At 45.1% G+C, this 25170-nt stretch overlaps 1 protein-coding gene across 2 annotated transcripts; it reads left to right on the plus strand.

Moving 5' to 3' along the window:
• Positions 1-2792: 2792 nt before the first annotated feature.
• On the plus strand, positions 2793-23989 carry LOC124992675 (SLAM family member 9-like). 2 transcript variants are annotated; one of them, XM_047563815.1, is made up of 5 exons: positions 2793-2910; positions 17645-18031; positions 19686-19979; positions 21200-21332; positions 21901-23989. In XM_047563815.1, the coding sequence occupies exons 1-5, from the start codon at positions 2841-2843 to the stop codon at positions 21902-21904; spliced, it is 888 nt and encodes a 295-aa protein (XP_047419771.1). In that variant the 5' UTR covers positions 2793-2840; the 3' UTR covers positions 21905-23989. The 2 variants fall into 2 exon arrangements, with proteins under 2 accessions (XP_047419771.1, XP_047419762.1); XM_047563806.1 differs by lacking the exon at positions 21901-23989 and having other exon boundaries at positions 21200-21867.
• Positions 23990-25170: the final 1181 nt, after the last annotated feature.

The following is a 25170-nucleotide window of genomic DNA, read 5'->3' on the forward strand; positions in this document are numbered from 1 at the left end:
TGTCTGATGAGCCACCCTTGCATTCTGGGGATAAAATCTCACCTTGTTATATGAAATATGTGTGTCAGTAGATTCCCTTTGTAGTATTTTGTCGAAGATTTTTCACGTACAGGGAATATTTGTCTGTCATTTTCCTGATCTCTCTGCTTTAGATATCAGTGTAATTCTGGCTTTATAGAATATGTTGGCAAATGTCAGGTCACATTATATTTTTTGAAAGAGTTTGTGAAGGGTTAGTGTTAGTTCTTTAGTAAATATTTGCTACAATTCAATAGTGAAGCCAACCTGGCTTTCCTTTGTGGGAGTGTTTTGATTATTTATTCATTCTCTTAAATTGTTAAAGGTGTTCCTAGATTTTCTCTTTTACTCAGTTTTCATAGTTATGCTTTCCTAGGAATTTGTCTAGCATCTAGTTTCTAATTTTTGTCAGACCATTGCTAACAATATTCCCTCATATTTTTGTATTACTGGGAAACATAACTAATACTTATACAACCCTAGTGAATTACTATTAATTTAATTTGAATAGTACATAAAACATTGATCCCACATGACTGTTTCCTTTTCCTTATGCTGGTATTATTATACAAATTATACCTTTTACCTGCGTGCCCATGAAGCAGACTAATTTTTTGTATTCTCCATGTTTAAGTCAATTGAAAGGAAAACTTGCTACAGACAAATGAAAGCCTTTCATATTGTCTTTATATCCATATCTTTAATTACCCTTACTAGTGCTCTTTATTTGTTCAAATGAATATTATTTATTATCTAGTACCTTTCATTTCAGTCTGTATGACTTCTTTAGTATCTCTTATAGGCTAAAAACAAATTCTCATTTTTGTTTACCTGACAGCTGTTAATTAATTACTCCTTTTTCTTTCTCTTTCTATTCTTATCTCTTTTTTTCTCCTTAGTTCCAGGGGCCCTCTTCTACCACTGAGATAAATAAATCCCCAGTCCCCCCCCCCCTTTTTTCTTTTTTTTTTTAACTTTGAGACAAGGTGTCCCTGAGTTGTTCGGGCTAACCTCAGACTTGGAATCCTCCTATCTCAGTCTCTGGAGCAGCTGAAAATTGCAGGCACTCACCACTGTACCTGGCTCTCATTCATTATTTGAAGGATACTTTTGCAAGATAGGAAATGATTTGTCATAAGGTGTTTCATTTTATCAACACTTTGAATATATCATTCCAGAAACTTCTGGCATCCATGAATCAACTTTTAATGTTGGGGATCCCTGTATATACTGTGTCACCTATTTCTGCTTCAGAGATTCTCTGTTTGATTTTGTCTTGTGACAGTTTGAATTTATTATGCCTAGGTTCAAATTTCTTGGAGTTTATCCTACATGGAGTTCATTGACTTCTTGATTGTATAGATTTTTTGAGAACAGCTGTTTGGGATGAGGGCTGCCTGCTTCACATCCATTTAGAGTGAGAATTTGGCAACCACTCACAGACAAAGTGCATTTGTGAGAGCTCTGAGATCCAGGTCAGGGGTTGTGGCACCCCAGTGTAGCCCTAGGGGCTGTGTTGAGAGGGAAGGTCCACACCAGGCACAGGGTCACCTACAGAGTTGGAAGTAGACCTGGACACAACCCTGTTTGCCTTTGGCCTTGGCAGCAGGACCATCTGCCAAGAGACCTGGGAAGAGTCATGCCACCAGCGTCCTCAGTGACAGGTCTGCCAATCTATTCTGACGGTGGAGCTGAGGTAGTCCTATAATGTAGCATTAGCCTTAGCCACCCTTAATCCCACTGTAGGCCTATCACCATGAGTGTGACCAGTGATGAACTTCCCAGGCTGTTCTCCATATGAGGAAGTTTTGACTGTGGGACTTATGGACTGCCTTTGAAAGTCATCTCCCCAATTTTTGGTGGGGGAGGAAAATCGAACCAATGCTAAATGTTCTCTATCTGGGCCAATGCTGTACAGTAGGGGTGAGGCACAGGCTATTCTCCAGATGACCTGCTTGAGGGCATGGGGGTAGGGGGCAGGGGTGGGCAGCTGGGACTAGCTATGACTCCAGGATAATTCCTAGACCTGGATGTCATGAGTTCACACCTGCTCCTTGATGATCTATTGCAGGTTGTAGAGAGAGTTTAATATAGCAAAAGAATGGGAAGCAGATCTCCTTAAGCCAGCACAAACATGAGGCATGAGACCACCAGATGCCATCAGAGTATGAAGAGCTTGGAAGAAGTCTTGTTCCTGCTGATCACAATTCTACATGTCAACAACCAGTGTTTTCTTGCCTAATATGACTGTGGCAAGTGTTTTGCTGTTACCTCCCTCTTGTCCTATTTCTTTGCATAAAACCGGCCCCCTGAGGCTTTGTGGTGTTGCCCTTGCCCACCATACCCAAAGCCCTGCCTTGCTATACCTTGGTGAATTCTCTGTAGTACTATGTAGCTCCACCTTAGGGGTGGGGAAGAACATGTGAAGGTTCTGTGGAATAAAGGAGAGCCACAGAACTCAGGAGGGCATAGCTCAGGCTTGCTGTACCTGGCTGCATTGGTGATCAGGGCTTCCTGGGACAGAGCTGTTAGCCCAGGTGGTGTGGGGCAGGTGTGTTTGCATGAGAATGACAAGCTGGCTCTGTCTGCAGGAGGGGGCTTGCCAACAGGATGCCAGAAACCCAGATTTCTGCCCAGAGTCCCTTTGTTTGTACATTTATTCTGCAATTATATATAGCAAATGAGAATGCCTTTGCAAACTCTGGTGGACTTTCCAATACTGACGCATAGCTCTGCCTTCCAGTAGGGAAGCTCCTCCTCTCTTGCTGGGTTCCCCTTTCTGATGTTTCCTCTGCAGCTGAAGAGGCCGGCAGGCAGCCGGGATGGGACACTGCTCACAAGACTACTATCTCTGCTGGACCACCAGGCTCCTGAGAGTCATTAACCTTCTCTGTGAGTGGCCGGGCTCCCTGGAAGGGAGGGCAGTCGAGGGTGCTGGGAGAACTGGACCCTTCTGTCCTGGGAGGGCTCTGAGACTCTGATGCCTTTGGGAAACAAAAGGAGAAAGCTGCGCTGTTGTCATTTACAAATGCGGTGTGTTTGGTAGAGCCCCAGGATGAAAGGAAAGAGTGAAATGGCCTTTTGTGGTGAGGAACTGGGGACCCTGGACCAGGGCAGCCTTGGCTGCATGAGGGGACCTTTGTCAGGGAGCTGAGGACGCCTGTGCTGCAGGAACAGGGAGAGGCTGGAGCTGCCTGGGGAGAGGGACAGAGACAGACAGAGAAGCCTGTTCCCTGGGAGAGGGGTGAGGAGGCAGCACCTCCGCGGGTCCTGGGGCCTCTGCAGCTCTTCTGCGGAGGGGGCGCAGCTGGAACCCTGCTGTCTGAGTTGGAGGAAGCTCCTGTGGGCTGGGCTTCTTCTCTCCACCCTGAAATGCTCCTGGGCCCCAGAGACCTCAGATGAAACCTTGTTTATCTCATCACTGTTCCTGGCAAAACCCTGGAAAAACAGAGGAGGTGCCCTTCAATTGAGGCAAGACTGAACAAACTAAGTAGTATCTGGAGACCTGCGCCATGGAATATTAAGGGTATTCTGAGAAGAATTTCCAGTTCCATGAGGTAAGATGCATGGATTCATCAGCTAGATCCAGGAACTGAACACCGTGAAATCCTTATTTAATAAAAAGACAAGCAGCCTCTCCACACACCCACATGTTTATGGTTGAACATGTGGAAGAAAAATAGTGGCAGCTAACACAGGCTACAGGAGGTGAAATTGTGCAGGAAAATATGCAAGGGGTGAAGGGAGGACGAGAAGTTAAAAAGGGAATGAAAAAAATATATACTGACCTAATTAATGAGTCATGTGAGTCAAAAATCATATCACACTTATAACATCATGGTGTTTGTTTGTTCCTCTAAAGAAGCCAAAGAAACACTAATGAGAAAATAAGAAGACCTAATAAACTGACTTTTGGTGAAAACTTTTAATGTTTTTTTTTTTATAAATCCCAGTCACTAAATGAACTTGCAGGGATTTGCATGAAGTTTAGTGGTTTAGAGAGCATTTGCAAAACCAGACTTATTAAATAAACAAAAAGCTATGCATTAGTAAAGGATTGAGTCATTTTTTAAATAGGTGACTTGTTGGAACAGTAAAATGTACACTGTTCCCATTGCTACAATGTTGTTTAACTGGTGAAATTGTTAAATTGTACAGCTTTCTTCATAGGCACCAGGGTTGGAAGATTTCAAGAGGAAAGAGAGAATGAGAGAGAGGGAAAAGGAAGAAAGAAGAAGGAAAGAAAGGACTTAGAATTTCTCAATCATTGGATACCCAGCCTGAGCTCAGAGAAAGACAGTGATTCTCTCAAGGTCACACAGGAACAGGGAAGGTTGAAACTGGTTGCTCCACAGGCCTGATCTCTGTGGAGCTGAAAGACACAAAGCACCTTGCAGAGGAGTTTGGTCAGAGGCTGTTCTGGGGAGGAGCATCACCCCTAAATTGCTCTGCATCTTTTCTGAAAGCCTGAAGCTCCACAGTTGTGGTTTTCTTTGGGTTCTGGATTGTCCCCTGCTCAGCAACCCTTGCTTGGGGGAGAGAGTGATAGTGAGGGTGGTGATGAAGAACTTCCCGTATCATGGATCAGATTGCAAGCCCTACCTGCATGTGATTTGGAAGGGGAAGTGGGGAAGGGAAGGGGGACCTGAGGACAGCTTGCTTCACACTGGAATTTCTCAGAGACAATGGTGGCTGCGGTGGGGGTGGTCCTGGACTGGTGGGGACCCCCAACCTTGATAGCAACAGCATTTACTGAATTTCGAGCCCTGTGTGTGGGCAGGGAGCCAGAGAAGGGTCTGGGTCACTATGGGATCCAGGCAGAGGCACAGAGACGGTGCCGAGGGCATCAAGGAAGGCAGTTAGGGCTTCATGCATGAGTTGAGGGGAGCTGCTGGTGGCTGGGGAGCATGGTGACAGGGATAGGACACACAGAGGAACAATGTTTTACACCCATGGTTGCGTCTTAAACTTCGTAGGATGAAGTTCGAACTCCCGTGTGCGCCATGGCTTCTCTTCCTTCTTCAGGGGGAGTCGTCTGTAGGGCAGAGAGCTCCTGCTGCCTCCCTTCTCTGTCTCCCTTCACCCTCGCCGACGTGCCCACCATTCAGCCTCAGGGGCGGATCCTCCCCACAGGCTGAGGCTGAACCTCTTCTGTATTTGTGGTGCCCTCTTGCAGGAAGTGGGAGTCTGGCCATGCTGGCTGTCCAACCCTTGGCTAGCCACTCCAAGTACTCCTGTCCCCCGCAGGGGAGGGCCATTGCAGGATGAGACTCCAGCAGCTGCTCAGGTCCTGGAGGATCAGACAACAGTGCAGGGAGGGGCAGAGCTCCCAGGAAGGGCAGGGAGATGGGGAGAGCAGGTGGGCAGCATCCTGGACTCAGGCCTGGCTCTACCCTGTGCTACGTAGGACAAAAGTCCACTCCCCTGGGGAACCCCCTCCTCTCTAACAGGAGGGGCTTAGACAGATCACCTCTGAAGACCCTCCAAGTGTGACTTTCAGTGCTCCCACTCAGACAGGACTTTTCTTTTTTTTTTTTTTTTTTTATGAGGCACGCTGGTTTTAATTATCTAATTATATGCAATTAACTACATACTAGAGGCATGTGATAACTTCATAGGGTCTTGATTTCTTTTTTTTTTTTTTCTTCTCTTTTTTTTTTTTTTGCTCTTTTTTTTTATTATAAAATTGTAAACAAATGGGATACATGTTGTTTCTCTGTCTGTACATGGCATAAAGGCATACCATTTGTGTAATCATAAATCTACATAGGGTAATGTTTGATTCATTCTGCCATTTTTTCCCTTCCCCCCCTCCCCTCCCACCCTTCCCCTCCATCTATACAGTCCTTCCTTCCTCCATTCCTGCCCCCCTCCCTAAACCCAACTCCAACCCCAACACTAACCCTTCCCACCCCCCATTATGTGTCATCATCCACTTATTAGCGATATCATTCTTCCTTTGGTTTTTTGAGATTGGCTTATCTCACTTAGCATGATATTCTCTAGTTTCATCCATTTGCCTGCAAATGCCATAATTTTATCGTTCTTTATGGCTGAGTAATATTCCATTGTATATATATACCACATTTTCTTTATCCATTCATCAATTGAAGGACATCTAGGTTGGTTCCACAATCTGGCTATTGTGAACTGAGCAGCTATGAACATTGATGTGGCTGTATCTCTGTAATATGCTGATTTTAAGTCCTTTGGGTATAGGCCAAGGAGTGGGATAGCTGGGTCAAATGGTGTTTCCATTCCAAGTTTTCTAAGGAATCTCCACACTGCTTTCCAGAGTGGTTGCACTAATTTGCAGCCCCACCAGCAATGTAAGAGTGTACCTTTCTCCCCACATCCTCGCCAACACCTGTTGTTGCTTGTATTCTTGAAAATTGCCATTCTAATTGGGGTGAGATGGAATCTTAGGGTGGTTTTGATTTGCATTTCTCTTATTACTAGAGATGTTGAACATTTTTCCATATGTTTGTTGATTGCTTGTAGATCTTCTTCTGTGAAGTGTCTATTCATTTCCTTAGCCCATTTGTCGATTGGATTATTTACATTCTTGGTGTAGAGTTTTTTGAGTTCTTTATAGATTCTGGAGATGAGCGCTCTATCTGAAGTATGATTGGCAAAGATTTTCTCCCACTCTGTAGGCTCTTTCTTCGCATTGCTGATAGTTTCCTTTGCTGAGAGAAAGCTTTTTAGTTTGAATCTATCCCAGTTATTAATTCTTGCTTTTATTTCTTGTGCTATGGGAGTCCTGTTGAGGAAGTCTGGTCCTAAGCCGACATGTTGAAGCTCTGGACCTACTTTTTCTTCTATAAGATGCAAGGTCTCTGGTCTGATTCCGAGATCCTTAATCCATTTTGAGTTTAGTTTCGTGCATGGTGAGAGATATGGGTTTAGTTTCATTCTGTTGCATATGGATTTCCAATTCTCCCAGCACCATCTGTTGAAGAGGCTATCTTTTCTCCATTGCATATTGTTGGCCCCTTTGTCTAGTATGAGAAAATTGTATTTATTTGGGTTTGTGTCCGTGTCCTCTATTCTGTACCATTGATCCACCTTTCTATTTTGGTACCAATACCATGCTGTTTTTGTTACTATTGCTTTGTAGTAGAGTTGAAGATCTGGTATTGCGATACCCCCTGCTTCACTATTTCTGCCAAGGATTGCTTTAGCTATTCTGGGTTTTTTATTCTTCCAGATGAATTTCATAATTGCTTGCTCTATTTCTGTAAGGTACATCATTGGGATTTTAATTGGAATTGCATTGAATCTGTATAGCACTTTTGGTAGTATGGCCATTTTGACAATATTAATTCTGCCTATCCAAGAACATGGGAGATCTTTCCATCTTCTAAGGTTTTCTTGAATTTCTTTCTTTAGTGTTCTGTAGTTCTCATTGTAGAGGTCTTTCACCTCTTTTGTGAGATTGATTCCCAAATACTTTATTTTTTTCGAAGCTATTGTGAATGGGGTAGTTTTCCTAATTTCTCTTTCTGAAGATTCATCGCTTATGTATAAAAATGCCTTAGATTTATGTGCATTGATCTTATATCCCGCTACTTTACTGAATTCACTTATGAGTTCTAAAAGTTTTCTGGTGGAATTTCCTGGTTCCTCTAAGTATACCATCATATCATCAGCAAATAGGGATAGTTTGAGTTCTTCTTTTCCTATTCGTATCCCTTTAATTTCTTTGGTCTGTCTAATTGCTCTGGCTAGAGTTTCAAGGACGATATTGAATAGAAGTGGTGAAAGAGGGCATCCCTGCCTTGTTCCAGTTTTTAGAGGGAATGCTTTCAGTTTTTCACCATTTAGAATGATATTAGCCATGGGCTTAGCGTAGATGGCCTTTACAATGTTAAGGAATGTTCCCACAATCCCTATTTTTTCTAGTGTTTTGAGCATGAAGGGGTGCTGTATTTTATCAAATGCTTTTTCTGCATCTATCGAAATAATCATGTGATTCTTGACTTTAAGTCTATTGATATGGTGAATGACATTTATTGATTTTCTGATGTTGAACCAACCTTGCATCCCTGGGATGAAACCCACTTGATCATGGTGCACTATCTTTTTAATATGTTTTTGTATGCGATTTGCTAAAATTTTGTTGAGAATTTTTGCGTCGATGTCCATTAAGGATATTGGTCTGAAATTTTCTTTCCTCGATGTGTCTCTGTCTGGTTTAGGAATCAGGGTAATATTGGCTTCATAGAATGAGTTTGGGAGAGTTCCCTCCTCTTCTATTTTCTGCAATACTTTGAGAAGTATTGGAATGAGTTCTTCTTTAAAAGTTTTGTAGAACTCGGCTGAGAACCCATCTGGTCCTGGACTTTTCTTTGTTGGTAGGCTTTTGATGACTTCTTCTATTTCATTACTTGAAATTGGTCTATTTAAATTGTGTATGTCCTCCTCGTATAGTTTAGGCAATTCATATGTCTCTAGAAACTTGTTGATGTCTTCGAAATTTTCTATTTTGTTGGAGTATAGATTTTCAAAATAGTTTCTAATTATGTTTTGTATTTCAATCGTGTCTGTTGTGATATTTCCTTGTTTATTCCGAATTTTAGTGATTTGGGTTTTCTCTCGTCTTCTCTTTGTTAGTGTGGCTAAAGGTTTATCAATTTTGTTTATTTTTTCGAAGAACCAACTATTTATTTTGTCAATTTTTTGTATTGTTTCTTTCGTTTCAATTTCGTTGATTTCAGCTCTGAGTTTAACTATTTCCTGTCTTCTACTACTTTTGGTGTTGGTCTGTTCTTCTTTTTCTAGGGCTTTGAGCTGTAGTGTTAGGTCATTTATTTTTTGAGTTTTACTTCTTTTATTAAATGCGCTCCATGAAATAAATCTTCCTCTAAGTACCGCTTTCATAGTGTCCCAGAGATTTTGATATGTTGTTTCTTTGTTCTCGTTTACCTCTAAGAATTTTTTAATTTCCTTCCTAATATCTTCTGTTATCCATTCATCATATAGTAGCATATTGTTTAATCTCCAGGTGTTGGAGTAGTTTCTGTTTTTTACTCTTTCATTTATTTCTAACTTCAATCCATTATGATCTGATAGAATACAAGGTAGTGTCTCTATCTTCTTGTATTTGCTGACATTAGCTTTGTGGCATAATATATGGTCTATTTTAGAGAAGGATCCATGTGCTGCTGAGAAGAAAGTGTATTCGCTCTTGGTTGGATGGTATATTCTATAAATATCTGTTAAGTCTAAATTATTGATTGTGTTATTGAGATCTATGGTTTCTTTGTTCAATTTTTGTTTGGAAGATCTGTCCAGTGGTGAAAGAGGCGTGTTAAAATCACCTAGTATTATTGTGTTATGGTCTATTTGGTTTCTAAAATTGAGAAGGATTTGTTTAACATACATGGATGAGCCACTGTTTGGGGCATAGATGTTTATGATTGTTATATCTTGCTGATTTATGCTTCCCTTAAGCAGTATGAAATGTCCTTCTTTATCCCTTCTAACTAACATTGGCTTGAAGTCCACATTATCTGAAATGAGGATGGATACTCCAGCTTTTTTGCTGAGCCCATGTGCATGGTATGTTTTTCCCCATCCTTTCACCTTTAGTCTATGGGTATCTCTTTCTATGAGGTGAGTCTCTTGCAGGCAACATATTGTTGGATCTTTCTTTTTAATCCAATCTGCCAGTCTATGTCTTTTGATTGATGAATTCAGGCCATTAACATTCAGGGTTATTATTGAGATATGATTTGTATTCCCAGTCATTTGGTTCATATTTAAAATTTTTGATACATCTTGGTTCCTCCTTTATTTGACAGTTCCTTTAGGATAATTCCTCTCTTTGCTGATTTGCTTCTTTGTTTTTTATCTCTTCCTCATGAAATATTTTGCTGAGAATGTTCTGTAATGCTGGCTTTCTTTTTGTAAATTCTTTTAGCTTTTGTTTATCGTGGAATGATCTTATTTCATCGTCAAATTTGAAGGTAAGTTTTGCTGGGTATAAGATTCTTGGTTGGCATCCATTTTCTTTCAGAGCTTGAAAAATGTTGTTCCAGGCCCTTCTAGCTTTTAGGGTCTGGATTGAAAAATCTGCTGATATCCGTATTGGCTTCCCCCTGAATGTAATTTGGTTCTTTTCTCTCACACCCTTTAAAATTCTGTCTTTATTTTGTATGTTAGGTATTTTCATTATAATGTGCCTTGGTGTGGGTCTGTTGTAATTTTGTGTATTTGGAGTCCTATAAGCCTCTTGGACTTGATTTTCCATTTCATTTTTCAGATTTGGGAAATTTTCTGATATTATTTCTTCAAATAGATTGTTCATTCCTTTGGTTTGTTTCTCTAAGCCTTCCTCAATCCCAATAATTCTCAAATTTGGCCTTTTCATGATATCCCATAGTTCTTGGAGATTCTGTTCATGATTTCTCACCATCTTCTCTGTTTGTTCAAATTTGTTTTCGAGGTTAAATATTTTGTCTTCAATATCTGAAGTTCTGTCTTCCAGCTGTTCTATCCTATTGGTTATGCTTTCTATGGAGTTCTTAATTTGGTTTATTGTTTCCTTCATTTCAAGGATTTCTGTTTGGTTTTTTTTCAATATCTCTAACTCTTTATTGAAATGATCTTTTGCTTCCTGAATTTGCTCTGTTAAGTGTCGATTGGTGCGATCGTTCAATGCCTGCATTTGCTCTTTCATCTCATCGTTTGCTTCCCTAATCATTTTAATTATGTACATTCTGAACTCCCTTTTTGTCATTTCTTCTGCCATGCTGTCGTTGGATTTTATTGATGTAACATCTAGATTTGTTTGGGGCATTTTCTTCCCTTGTTTTCTCATATTGTTCAGGGATCAGTGGGTCATTAAGATATTGCAGATTTCCTCTATCAACTTATAATGTCCCTGAAGATTGCTAGTATATCCCCTCTTATCCTTCAGTAGCCTGAAGTCTTGGAGGAGGTTGATAATGCAGAGCTCCACGAAGAAGCTGCCTCTCTAGGTGTGGTAACCCTCAGGTGGCGTATATTCCCTGCTAGTGGGCGGAGGTGCCTCCACTTGTTGACCAATGGTCATCCAATGGGGAAGTAGACTGTGGGCTGAGGCAAGGCCTGTTTGTGCCTATGTCTCTAGCTTTACCGTCCCTGTGGGAAAACCTCCCCCGGCCGGGAAGACTCACTCGGTGGGGACGTCTCGCTAGTCAGTTGCCCTCCTAGAGGTTCCCCTCAATCTACAACTACCACCTGGGCTGGGCTGTCTTCTTCTGCAACGATCCCAGGGGCCCGGACCTACGTCCTGGGCCTGGGAGCCTCACCCTTCGCAGGCGAGTCTCCTTAGGCTGCCTCTCCCAGAGAATCTGCCGCTGCCCTGGAAACTTCGCTCCGCCCCTAGGCGTGTCTCTGTGCGGCTCTTCCAGCAAGAAGCCACCTAGCTCCTGGGACCCTGCTCTGCACCAATCGCCTGGCTATGCAGCCCCTCCCCTGAGCCACCACCTGGAGCCCCGTACAATAGCTCCGAGACACAGAGACCCGCCACACACCTCCTCCTCCAGACAGCCGCCCGGTTTCCGACGCAGTCACTAGGAATCCAAACAACTCACTTCGGGTCTCCTCCTTCCGCCAACCACCCGTATCCCTAGGCAGTCACTCCAAGTCCAAGTGACCCGCCCTGTTCCTCCTCCTCCTCCTTGGGGTAGCCCCCCAGGTGTTCAGGAACGGTGGCTCCGAGACCAGGTGACTCACCACGCTCCTCCTCCAGGCAGGCCACTGGTGTTCAGGAGCGGTCGCTTTTAGTCCAATCAACTCACCACTCGCCTCCTCCTCTGGCAACCGCCTGTGGTTCTGATGCAGTCACTCCCAGGCTAAGCGTCCCACCGCTCTCCTCCTCCAGGCAGGCCACCAGTGTTCTGGAGCAGCTGCTCCGAGTTCAAACAGCTCGTCACGCAGCTCCTCCTTTGGCAACCGCCCGCAGCTCTGATGCAGTCACTCCCAGGTCAAGCAACACGCCGCGCTCCTCCTCCTCCTCCGGGCAACCTCCCGGCACTCAGGAGCGCTCGCTCTGGGTTCAAACAGTTTACCACGCAGCTCCTCTTCTGGCAACCGCCTGTGGTTCTGATGCAGTCACTCCCAGACCAAGCGTCCCGCCGCGCTCCTCCTCTTCCTCCGGGCAGTCCCCCGGCGCTCAGGAGCGCCCACTCTGAGTTCAAACAGCTCACCACGCAGCTCCTCCTCTGGCAACCGCCCGTGGCTCTGATGCAGTCACTCCTAGACCCAAGCGACCCGCCGGGCCTCTCCTCCTCCTCCGGGCAACCCCCCGGTGTTCGGAAGCGGTCACTCTGGGTCCAAACAGTTCGCCACGCAGCTCCTCCCCAGGCAGCCACCCGGAGCCCCAGCGGCTGCTCGAGTCCAAGCGCTGTGCTGAGCCGCCTCCTCTACGATGATCCCAGTTGTCCGTGTTTACCGCTCCAGCGGGGGGAGGGGCGTCTCGCCGAGCAACTCCACTTCACAAATTCCCTGCATTCCGGGGCTACCGCCCCATCCGGGACGCCTCCCCAACAGGAGAGACTCACCCGGCAGCTTTGAGTTGGTCCCAAGTCTCACACTATCTCCTCTTTTGAATCTTGCGTCCTGGAGCAGCGTGAAATGCAGCCGCCCTCTAGTCCGCCATCTTGGCCCCCAGACAGGACTTTTCTATGGCCACTGCAAGGCCTTAGCTCTGTCTTTCTCATCCTGACCTGTGTCCTGAGAGGGAGTCACAGCTGGTGAGCCTACTTAGGACTCCTTGAGAGAGGAGACTCTGGCCGTTCCTGTGGTCACCTCTTCAACCCGCAGGGGAGGGAAGGAATCCTGCTCCTCAGCCTCCTCTACCTGTCCTTTTCTCTTCTCTGCCTCTGCTCCTGAGGGGGATCTCAAGGCTGGTGTCCTCAGATCTCCTGCCCAAGGACATCTCCCTCCTCACATCCTGTGCAAATGCGGTCTGCAAACCTTGCTCAGGAGGCCATGTTGCAGCTGTGCCCTTTAGAAGCAGCTAATAAAACCTCTGCCAGACCTTGGAAGTGCCTGCTCAGCATAAAAACACTAGATCTCTCTGAATGGCTCCTCTTACAATGCTGGCAGGGAACACAGACATAGTTGTGACCACAATTATCTCATAAAATCCCTTCGGATGGTCTGAAATAATGTCTGTCAGAGCATCCCATTGCCATGTTTCCCCCATTGGATAACGGGTTGTTTCTCTGGTACTGCATTAAATAGATCAGTTCAATTTACTGACCATGATTGTACTGACACCCAGCAAGTACTTGCTGTCCCATGTACAGAGAAAGCAATACTGCACCAGGCTTTGCAAGAAGAAGGAACTTCATGGTAGTTCCCCTGACAGGGAGAGAGGAGGCATGCTCACTGCTGTCTCCCAGGGGTGAGTAGGAAGGAATTTAAGGCAGGGATGAGAAATAGAAGGCTGACTGACTGTAATCAGGGGTCTTGGTGGAATGATCCACCCGGTACACTGGTCCTGGTGGAACCTGTGGATACTCACTATCCACACTCTCTGGTCTCTCTGGTCCTATGCTCCCTCCTGCAACTCTGGCTGCATCCTGGCTTCTAATCTAGGTCCACAAGGCCCTATTCTGGTTCTCAGCTTCTAGTTCTGGGAGACTTTGGTTCCTCTCAGCTATCAAGGTCTGCAGCTTCACCCAGAAAAAGTGACTTGCATAACAGTTCTTAGAAACAAGGAAGTTGCGGTGTATGGCCTGATTTCAATACCCAAAATTACACATTAAACGTGTTTAACTCTGATTGAGATGGATGCCCAAAGTGCTAAAGGATACTTTTATTTTGCTCATTAATTAATGAGGGGACCATAGGATGTCACAACCCGTTCAAAGGGAGAATCAGTGACACCTCTGGCAGAGGGAAGGTTGAGAGGCACTTATGAATAGACACCTGGCCTCACACAGCTGGTGTATTTCTGGGTACATGTCATTGCTAGTGCTTTCCTTGGGGTGGGGCACGCTTTGCTTTCACTTAAAAACTCCACAACTTGGATAACCGTTTTCAACATAACATATAATACTTTTGTATTACGGAGCAACTCAAGAAAGGGGAAGATGGGCAACCAGAGTTAATCATCTAAAATTGAAAATCTTAGTTCAAGCTTGGGCTAACAAGTCCTTCCCTCTCCACCTCTCCTGGCTGCACAGGTGTCCTGTGCTTCTTGGTAATGGTGGCTGCTTAGCAATGAATTTCCTTTTAAACTCCAGCTTTTGTAAACAGGAAAGCTCTGGCTGAACCTTGACAGCTACAGGCACCCAGGAGACTGAACCCAAGGCTGTCTGAATCCTGTATCCCATCCCTGGACTCAGGAGGAGACCCTGAGAGAAGCAGCTGGAGGAGGAAGGGATGCCAGTCTGGGAACTGGGACTGTCTGGTTCTGACCCTGGTGTGCTGGGCCAGTAATGCTCATGGTGATAATGACACCAGCGAATGTTAATAGCACAGTTATTGAATACCGTGGCAAAAGTTTTTCTCTGCTTAAATCCAAAGAACAATTCAGTGAAGTAAGCACCATTACTTCCATTTCATAGATGAAAAGCTTAAGCCAGAGAGGTTAAGTAAGTGTTCAAGTTCACACAACCAGGAGATGGGGGACCCAGACTAAACTCAGATTTCACTGATGTAAAGTCCAATCTTATAACCACACTTTTATACCATCCAGCTGTGTAACCTAACTGATACCAAAATAATTTTAGGTTGATCAAAAACTAAATGTAAGTATTGAACCCACAAAAAGAACTTGGAAAACTAGAAAAAATGAGAAATGTACTTTTGCAGAGAGAGCTATCCTTTCAAACAAGATATGAAAGCAATGAATATTAAAAACTCTTGGTATCTTTGACTTCATGAAACAACATTTTGGTTACTGGGTAAAATAAACTAATTGATTTAATGGAATTCATATCAAAATTCCAATGACATTTTTCACAAAAATAGAAAAAGGATCTAAATTCATATGGAATCATAAAAGACTCCAAATAACAAAAGCAAAAAGAACAAAACTGATGGGTCACACTCCCTGATTTCAAAATACAGTGTTATTATAATCAAAACAGTAGGGTACCAGCATAAAAATAGACACATTGACCAATGGAAAAAGAAGAAATTCCATAAATCAACCCAAGTGTTTACAGTCAATTGATGTGATGTTGCACAGATGTGCTAAGAACATATTATGGGGAATGACAGTGTCTTCAGTAAATGTGTGCGGGAATATGGGATATCCACATGCAGAGGAATGAAATTCGACCCAATCTCACCTCACATGCAAAAATGGATGAAAAACTTAATCATAAGACTTGGAAGTATAAGGCCTCTAGAAGAAAATATAAAGGAAAACTTTCCATGAACTTGGGTGGTAATTTCTTTGCTAGGATTCCCAAAGGACAGACACCAAAAGCAAAAATTGACACAATTGCATCAATTAAAAAACTTCTGCACAGCAAAGGAAGTAACAGAGTGAAGAGACAACTCATGTCTTGGGAGAGAATATTTGCAAGTCACACAATGGATATGAGGCCAATATCCAAAATGTATAAAGAACTTAAGTAACTCAATAGCAAGGATACAAGTGACTTGATTAAAAGATTTGAACAGATCTTTCTCAAAGAAGAGAAATGAAGAGCCAACAGATCTACAAAAAAATCCTCAACATCTCTAATCATCAGGGAAATGAGAATTTAAAACACAGAAATGTTGCTCACGTCTGTTAGCATGACTTTTATCACAATGATGAATGATAATGAGGACTGGCTAAGATAGGCAGGAAAGGGGACCCTCAGACTCTGTTGGTGGGAATGTAAATTAGTGTAGTTGTTTTGAAGAAATGGAGGGCCCTCAAAAACTAAAACCAAAACTCCCATATGAGCCACCTCCCCATTTCTGGGCCAAAGCAATTGAAACTGGCGTGTGGAGGGCGTGTCTGCATTGCCATGTTCACTGCAGCGCTGTTCCCAACAGCTAGGATGTGGAAGCCACCCGAGTGCCCACGAGTGGATGAGTGGCAAGGCAAACGTGGCGTACGTAGCCTTGGGATATTATAGACACTTAGGAGTGAGAGACCTCACACGAGGGGGAATATACCAATTTGGGGAGAGGACTTGGTGTGGCACACCCAGGTGGAGCCCAGGCTTCTGAAAGCAGGAATTGTCTTTCCTCAAGGACAAGATGGTTGTGATGCACTTCCTCCCAATGGGTTCAGTCCTACCTGGTCCCCAGGAGGAAGAGAGGCTCCCCAGGTTCACTGGGACTGTGCCTGATGGGAGAGGCAGGGTTGAAGGAGGCAGGGTGGAGGCCACTGTGCCTACTGCTCAGGACTGTGCAGGGGACAGACACTGAGGAAGGCTGGTGGAGGCTCCAGGGACTGTTCAGGGAAGTTCTCCCTTGGTGGCAGGGACATGTATTCCCAAGCATTCCATTTGCTCCTCCACATTTTCAGTCCCTAGCATCATCTGGTCACAAAACCTGAAAACAGATTGGTTACCTTGCACTGCTGCAGGGAGAAAACAGGTGTGACTCTCCTGTCTCCCTCCCCTGCTGTGGGACCTTAGGAGGCTGAGAGGACGCTGTGGGCTTCCCAGGCTCAGCTTCAGGGTGGCAGAGTTCACACCTATGTTTAGCACGACTCCTCCCTCACTGTCTCCTACGGAATATGAATGAGATGTGAATTTCCCTGTCCTAAGTCTCAGAGATTTATAATGGAGTCCACATCACGACCAATACAATCTGACTAATAGACTTTGCAGAGGAAGGGGAAGGGGAAGCACTTTCAAGGAATGTGTTAATTATGTTGAGTAACCTGTTGCCCCATCAATGATTGCATTCAAGCTTTGTCTCTCAGGTTCTGGGGTCAGCACCTGGCTACAGGACTGGCTCTTCTGGCCCAGGGTCTTACAGAATGAGATCAAGGTGTTTCTGGGGTGTCCCCACCTCGAGGCTCCACTGGGAAGCTTCGCTTCGAGCTCATCACAGTAAATGCAGTTCCCTGTGGCTGCTGGCTGGAAGGCCTCAGTTCCTCACAGGCTACTGGCCTGGGGCTGCCCTCGGGACTCTGCCACGTGGGCATGGCAGCTGACTGGATCAGAGTGAGCAGGAGAGAGGGTGGAGGAGAGGGAGCATGAGGGAGCCAGGAGGAAACCATGGTCTGGCGTAAAATGGTTGTATTGAGTGACACACCATCACTTTTGCTAGCAGAAACCAGTCTCCAGGTGCACACGCTTTGGGGCTAGGATGACACACAGGTGTGAACACTAGGAGGGGGTCACTGGGAGACATTTTAGGAACCACCTCCTAGACTTACACACTTAGCATGTGCCAGACAATGTGCTAGGAGCTTTCAATTTACAGTCTCTTTTAGTTCATATCCCCATTGCAAGACAGATAAGGAAACTGAAGGTTGGTCCAGTGAAGAAAACACCCAGAAATGCACTTCAGTAGAACTAGACTTGATCCCAGAGTTGAGTCCAATTCACTGTACAAGGCTGCCTCCCTAGATCAAGGAAAGGTCCTGGATGGATTGGTTAAGAAGAAAATTTTTGTTTCATTTGTTCTCTTTAAGGAAACATCCATGTTCTCTTTCCCGATGTCCTAGGTGCCTGCTGCTCTTTAGCCAAGAGTTCTGGAGCTCATGGTTCTGGGATTAAAGAATTTAGAACCCACACTTCTCTGAAGGCAATCCGAGGAGGTTCTGTCTTGTTGCATGCAATCCCAGAGCCAGGAGAACATACCAGGGTAGAGGAGAGCTTCTGGGGTTATGGCCCTGAGTCACAGTCTATACTACTGCTGAGAATCCGGAATGGGAAAGAAGACCCACAATGGTTCGGCCTTGAGGACAAGTACAAGCAGAGGGTCCAGGTGCCCAACATGACTTCCCTGAGGATTCACAATTTGACCTCACAGGACAGTGGGCAGTACTGGACCCAGTTCACATTTCCTAAAGGAAGACTAATTAAACTAGTTTTTCACCTTGATGTTTATGGTAAGTGACACCCTCACCCTAATTCCATGGCCTACCTCCTTCTTTTGAGTCTAGGAGTCTCTTTGACCACATGTTACAGGATTCTCTTCAGGTATCCACACATTAGATATTCATCACAAACAGTAGAGCTGAGATTGTATACCAGGGAGAAAAATCACAGCTGTGTTTTGGGAGACATATGGAAATTTGGCAATTTTTACAGTAACATTTACAGTTCTTTATAAGACTAAATTTACAACTTTTGTATATTAGTTTTCCTTTGCTGTTTTAATAATGCATAATTGTGGCTTAAAACAACACAAATTTGTGTTCTTAATATGCTACAGGTCAGAAATCAGACATGATTGTCTTGGGCTAAAATCCAAGTGTGGACAGAGTTGCATTTTGTTCTGTGGGATCCAGGGGGAAATCCATTTTCTTGCCTTTCCCACCTGCCAGAGGCTGCCAGCATCCCTTGACTTGTGGTCTCTTCCTCTACCTAAATTAGAAAGGGAGGATGGAGTCTCTCTTGCATTGCATCCCTCACACCTGCTCTTTGCCTTCCTTCTTCCACTTCTTTTTTTTATATCAGGAATTGAACCCTGGGGTGCTTAACCACTGGGCCACATCCCCGGCCCTTTTAAATTTTTTCATATTTTTGAGACAGGGTCTCACTAAGTTGCTTAGGGTCTCACTAAGTGACTGAAGCTGGCTTTGAACTTGCAATCCTCCTGTCTCAGCCTCCTGAGCTGCTGGGATGGCAGGTGTGTGCCACGATGCCTGGCTTCTTCTTCCACTTTTAAGGATCCTTGTGATACTCTGGGATTATCCAGATAGTCCTATGTAAAGCTCAGCTCTTTTCCTCAGAACCTAGCATTTTTACAGGTTCTGAGGATAAAGATGTGGACTCAGAGGGGACATGATGCTTCTACCACATTTGGAATCATGGATCTAGTTCACCGTCTGCAATCCTTGCAGTGAGTGGCCAGTGAGAGGCCAGCCTCCCTTACACAGGACTCCGCAAATCCTGCTCTGTGAGCCTTGATAGGGTGGGAGAAGGTTTATGATGCTGCTCATGTTAGGAAATTCATTTGCCAACTCTTGGATTCCTTCCAGCCCCTCTCTGCACAGGGAAGACCCTGCTGTGGAGAGAGTGGATTAGACTTGTAGGTCTCTGGGATTTCCAAGACTAGCCTGTGAATCTGACTCTTCCAGTCTGGACCAGATATTCAGTGTCAGTTCTAACTATCTGCAGAGTTGTCAGTCTCTATTTAAGCCACTGTATCTCCCACAGTGTCACCTTCTGAGCATCGAGCTTGTCTCTGTCCTCCCAGAGCACAGGAGGGCCATGAAGTCCCAGGCATTGTCTCAACTGAAGACCCAGGGCAAAGGACCCTGGCCCCAAACTTGCTCTTATGTCTCACCCTTCCTCCCCTTCCAAAAGACCCCTGTTTTCTAGAAATAATGGTCTCTGGAAAGTGGGATTCAGCCATCATTTTCTCGTGGGAAAAAGAATGTGAAGACTTGCTTATCCAGTGAAATCACAGGAGGCTTGCAAAGTGGCTGTCACTTGCTCAGTATTTAGCTTTGTGGGGAGTTGCCTATGCTTCAGTGAGATAAGGGGTAGAATGTGTGGCATGTGTGAGGCTCTCTCTTTTGTCCCCTTCTTCCTCAGATCCTGTGCCCCCTGCCCAGATCCGGGCCACATCAGTGTCTATCACACCCAGCTGGTGCAATGTCACTCTGGAGTGTGGGGCCACAGGGGCTTTAGATGTGCTGAATGTAACCTGGGGCAGCAAGGGCCTCCCCACGGAGCTAGAGCAGAGAGGGACACCAGGATCCACCGATCCCGGGACCCTGGCCGTGAGCCTGCCTCTGAGCCAGCCCAATGTCAGCCTCACCTGTGTCGTCAGCAATCCAGTGGACCAGAAAAATGCCACCGTAGACCTTGTTGACATCTGTAGCCAAGGTGAGTGCAACCTGCAGGAGGGGAGGGGCATCTTGCAGGAGCTCAGGTGGCACTGGCGTCTGAGGGTTCCTGGTTTCTTCTCTGCTCTGTTTGCCGCCTTTACATGGTCACTCCAACCCAGAAGTGTGGAGTCACAGCCAGCTCACATCTGCCTTTAAGTATCTCTCACTTCCATGCCCTTCGCACTTGTCCCAGGAGCAGCCTTCCAGGATCTGCCCACCCCGTTCACCACCATGTCCAGATCAGAATGTGGCCTTTGTCTGTCCATGTCTGGCAGCCGACCTCCAGTTAGTCCCTGGATTAGGATTCAGGGCTTGGAAGATCCTTTGCCCCTGATGTTGGCTTCCTTCACACACGGCACACACAACTGCTTGCTGAAGTTTCCGAAAGTGTGAAGCCATTGTTGGCCTTTAAGGATGAGCCTCTTCTGAGGAGCTGTCCTCGTCCATCCCTCCTGAGTTAAAGATCCACATGTGTATTTGAATCTTCCATGAGTGGAACACCATGAGGGCATGGACACATCCTTTTCCCCTGTTTATGCATGTCTCAAGCCCAGTTGTGGGCAGCATTTGCTCCCAATAGGTGCAATATGAATGCCTTGGGCCTGTGTGCACCCCTGTCCCCTCTAAATCTCCCTCCAGGGGCTGCTGGAGGAATCTGACTTGTCAGTGTCGATCATCATCCCTTGTCATGTCCCCACCCACTTCCTACAAGATTAAGTTCAGAACAACATGCCCCACAAAATCCTCCTGGATCCAGCTGCTGCCTCCCCCAGCCTTCCTCACCTGCAGCTGCCTCCTGTCCTGTCCCTCCCCTGCTGCAGTGCTCACTCCACACTGAATATCTGTGAAACTCCTGCTGCTCCCCCATGACTCAGTGGACTGAGCATGTCCTTGGGAGGTCCTCGCTGAAGACCTTGTACAGGGTTAAACCTCTATTGCAGTTAACCTCTACCTGGATATTAAGAGTTTTTGTCTTCCCCCCTGGGTGATGACATTCTCAAGTCACAGAGCCCTCCTTGTTCATCACAGCCTCCCCTGAAACGCACAGGACCTGGGTCACTGGTTGAAGTTTGACCCTGCCATGCTTGTCCCTTTTCAGCTTCTGAACCAGGCTCCTTCCACCTTTTCTACATTCTGTCTCTCTCTCCCCTTGTCATTGTATATCTCCTCTTGTCTTCTTACTCAACATTTTTCACTCTCTCATTGTGAGGGAAACAGACTCATATGGAGATCGCACAGCTATCCTCATGGGAAGCATCCGAATGAGCTACTTGGCTGTGATTTTGATCCTTGTAGCTGGAATCTGCCTTTGGATGATCTACGAGAAAGTGATGGAGATGAGAAGAAGCAGGTTGTATATCTCCTTCTGAACCCACATAACTCCCTCTCTCCCACTGGACCCTGGGCTCCCTTCCTCCTATGTTTTACTAATAGGAAGTGAGCTTTGTAGGGAAGATGAGGAGTGTAAACATGACAGCCTTGGATTCCTGGCATGCGGGATAGTTAGAGATTTCCCTGGAGAATCCAGCTCTAATCTGTGATGACTCAGGTCCAGGATTGCAGTAGGTTCCTATGGTCAAGGATAAAGGCATCAACTATGCACAGCTGACGCAGCAGGAGCCTTGGCAGGACAAGAACAAAGTACGATCTAGGAGTGATGGCCAGCCTGGACACCCATAGGTCTCACACTGCCCAGCCTTGGGCTCTCCAAACCCAGGCATATACTATTTCTATTCTTGACATCTTTATGTAATACCAACATTATTAACTAAAAAAATAGTAATTGACAAATGTAGTGTTGGTTTTTTAGGGGATTTCATAAGCAGTTCATATTAATGAGTATTGATCGTAGGCCAGTACCTCTGGGGCCACTCTCTCCTCAGCTATCCAAGAAACACTCTGTCTTGCTTTCCCAGCAGTTGAGGAACAATACCTGGAAGAGAAGGGTCTTGCCCTTAGTGTCTACAGTGAGGTCCATAACTGAGGACAGCCCACGAAGATCGCTTCATTGAAGGAAGCAGCAGAATCTGGCACTTGTGAGAGACCTGTACTCTGAGCCCAGCACACACAGACATCTACCTCCTCCAGCCTCAGTCCAGCTCCAGACGCCCCTGGAGATGGTGTACCTTCCTGAGCACACATGAACTTGTTACTTCTTCTGATGCCTTCCCAATCTGCCCTCATACTCAGACCTTCATGCCAGCCAAGCAAAGTCTCTTCTTCTGTGCTTGACCTAGCTTCCAACCCCTCTTTTTGAGAAACCTTTCCAAAGAGAACCCTGCCTGGTTATGCAGGTGGAAAATCCTCACCACCTCTGCTGTGTCACTGGTCTGTCCTGAGAACACTAGCGTAAGTGGTGGGACTGTGAAGAGGTGGGGACATTGCCCCAGAAGTTGGAGTTAAGATGGGTTCTGCATGCTGAATTGGGGGTTGGTGGAGGCAGCACACATTATGGGAGCCCAAGCTCCTTTGCAGACCTGGTGTAGGACTCCCTTGGGAGTGTCAGGATCTGTGTGGGGTGCGGGGGGAGTTTCTAATACACCTAATACACCAAGCCATAGCTAACCTGAATTTAAGCTGTTGTCCATTGCAAATTCATCTCCATGTCAAGTAGAAAAAGGAATCCATACTGCCTCAGGCCCTCCTCAGGCTTCTCTTTTCCTGACTCTGGACCCCCACACAGAGTCTTACTAGTCTTACTAGTCTTAGGAGATTAGTATCAACACTCCATGCTTGGGATGAAGGGCCCTGGTGAGAATGGGAGTGCAATGGCCCCCCAGGTCCCTTGATGAGGCTGCTGTGGGCTCTGAGGTGCAAAGTCTGTGGGAAAGTCTGACCCAGCCTTCTCCAGGCTCTCCTACTGACCCGCAGTCCCCTGAAGCCCTTCTAGCCCCAAGCCTAAGGTCAGCCTCCTCTGGGCTCACACAGGTCTGTCTGCCTTCCTTCTCCATGTTCCTACTCCACAACCACCCCTGCCTGTTGAAATCCTACCGTCCTTCTCAAATCTCTCTTTCAGCCTCCTGTTCCAAGGAGCCTTGTCTGGATCCCAGAGTTTTGAAAATAGGCTCTCTCATATTCAGTCTCTTTCAACATTTGAAAATCACTCAGGCCTCTGCCACAGTCTGTCCTGGATTGGAGTCATTTCTTATCCACTGGACTAAGCTAGGACTCCCTCAGAAGGATCATGAAACTGGGGAAGGTCAATTCCAAGGACAACATGTACCTCTTGTCATGAAGAATCTCGACCCTTCTCCCCATTTGCTTAGGCCTTGAGCAAATGGCAAGGAATGGTGGTGTTCTTGCACAAAAGGCCCTCAGTTATAGTCAGCAAGAAAATGAGAACTTCAGTTTTATAACAGCAAAGAACAGAATTATAGTAACAACCTTAATGAGCAGGAAATGGATTCTGCCTTAGAGTCTCCAGAAAGGAGCACAACCTTACGACTCCCTGACTTTATTCCACATCAGACTTTTGACTTCCAGAACAATAATACAATAAGTTGGTGTCATGTTAAGATGCTAAGGCTGTGGTGATTTACTATGGCAGAATGAACAAATGTCATGCCATTTTATGGTTTTAAACACCTTGAGTACTCCAGAGTTTCTAGCCTGGGTATCTCCACTAGACTCCATATTGTAAAATCTAACACTTCACATGACATCTCCAGTTTGACATGCCTAAAAGTAAACTCTCTGAACATGTTTCCCACAGTGTTCCCATCTCAATATCTGTCACCTCTATTCTTCCATTTGTTTCAGCCACAAAACCATGGTGGCATCTCACTTTCTTTTTCTCACACCACACACTCTGTCTGCAGATACAGCTATCAATTCAATCAGCACACAAACCACCACAATGATCCAATCATCTCTCACCTACACCATTTTGTAAGCCTTATAGTCTCACTGCTTGTTTTTAATTCTTTAAAGTTTATCTTCAAATTCATACCCACAGTGATCCTTTCAAAATGTAAGTTGTGTCCTGTCACTCTTCCTTTAAGTAGTTATTTTCTGGAAAAAATATAATATATATACAATATATATATATCATAAAATCTGACAGAAAATATTATAAAACAAGTTATTTTTTCCTTCAAGAGTTTAAGGACCAAGTCTTATTGCTGGTAGATTCTTCAAAACCTTAAGAAGTAGACATTTCTGGTGTGATAACAAATTCATTTTAAAACATGGCAGATGATAGAAATATTTGATTTATGATTTGGAAAACTTGACAAAGCACAATGAATAAATAAAGTTACACTCCAGTGGACCACACTGCTTGGACAGTTCTCACATCCCTTCTTCTGCTGCAGACTCCTTCCTGGTGAGCTCAACTCCCAGCCTCCCAAGGAACCTGAGGAACTGAAGATCCTGTGTCAGCATCCTCCCCAGTCATGACTCTGTTGGGTCAGACACAGAGCAGGGCACAAGGCTTCTGTGTGATTGAGTTCCAGGGCCATGCTCTGTGCAAGGGCTTGCTCAATGCCAGGCACCCTCCTTGACCTGATTATGGTTCTGGAGAAATGGAGCTTTGTGGCTGGGAATAATTCTACATGATTTTTCCAAAGGGAGTTTCCTAGCATCTAAGAATGTCACATTGCAAGGAAACTCACCATGAAATACAGCCCCATCCTGGGCTTCATAACAGTTCCACCAAGTAATTATGCCTGTACTTACATTCCAGCGTGACAAGGACTCCCTCTATGTCCCAAATGACATATTCTATTTTTTGATGACTCTGACTACAGAAAACTCTCCTCTAATGAGTATAAAATGACCTCTTTCTATCTTCTTCAAGTTTCCACCTTGAAATCACTTGTCAAAATTAGGATTCCTTATACACTCAATGTCCCTTCAGGTGGGATTCAGAGCAAAGCAGAGGTACACACAGGTGCCATATAACTGTTCTTTTCTCTCCTTAACAGCTCTGATTCCCCCCTTTCCCCACATTGTTCCTGAGGTCCATACAAATTTTTACTATCTCTGAGTCTTCCCACCTGGGAAAGTTGGCAGGAAAATCATAAACCAACTTTCTCCAATCTCCTAGAAAGGTGTGTCCACAGATCAAAGCGTACCCATCTTTCTGTGGATGTTTTTGAGCCCAACATATTTCCCAATATACTAAGGTGGCAGTTTTCTGGTTCACATGGTTGCTTACCACACGTGAGGCTGACATTAGGCTGGATCAG

Source organism: Sciurus carolinensis, chromosome 1 (genome assembly GCF_902686445.1).
Source record: "Sciurus carolinensis chromosome 1, mSciCar1.2, whole genome shotgun sequence".
NCBI classification, from domain to species: domain Eukaryota; kingdom Metazoa; phylum Chordata; class Mammalia; order Rodentia; family Sciuridae; genus Sciurus; species Sciurus carolinensis.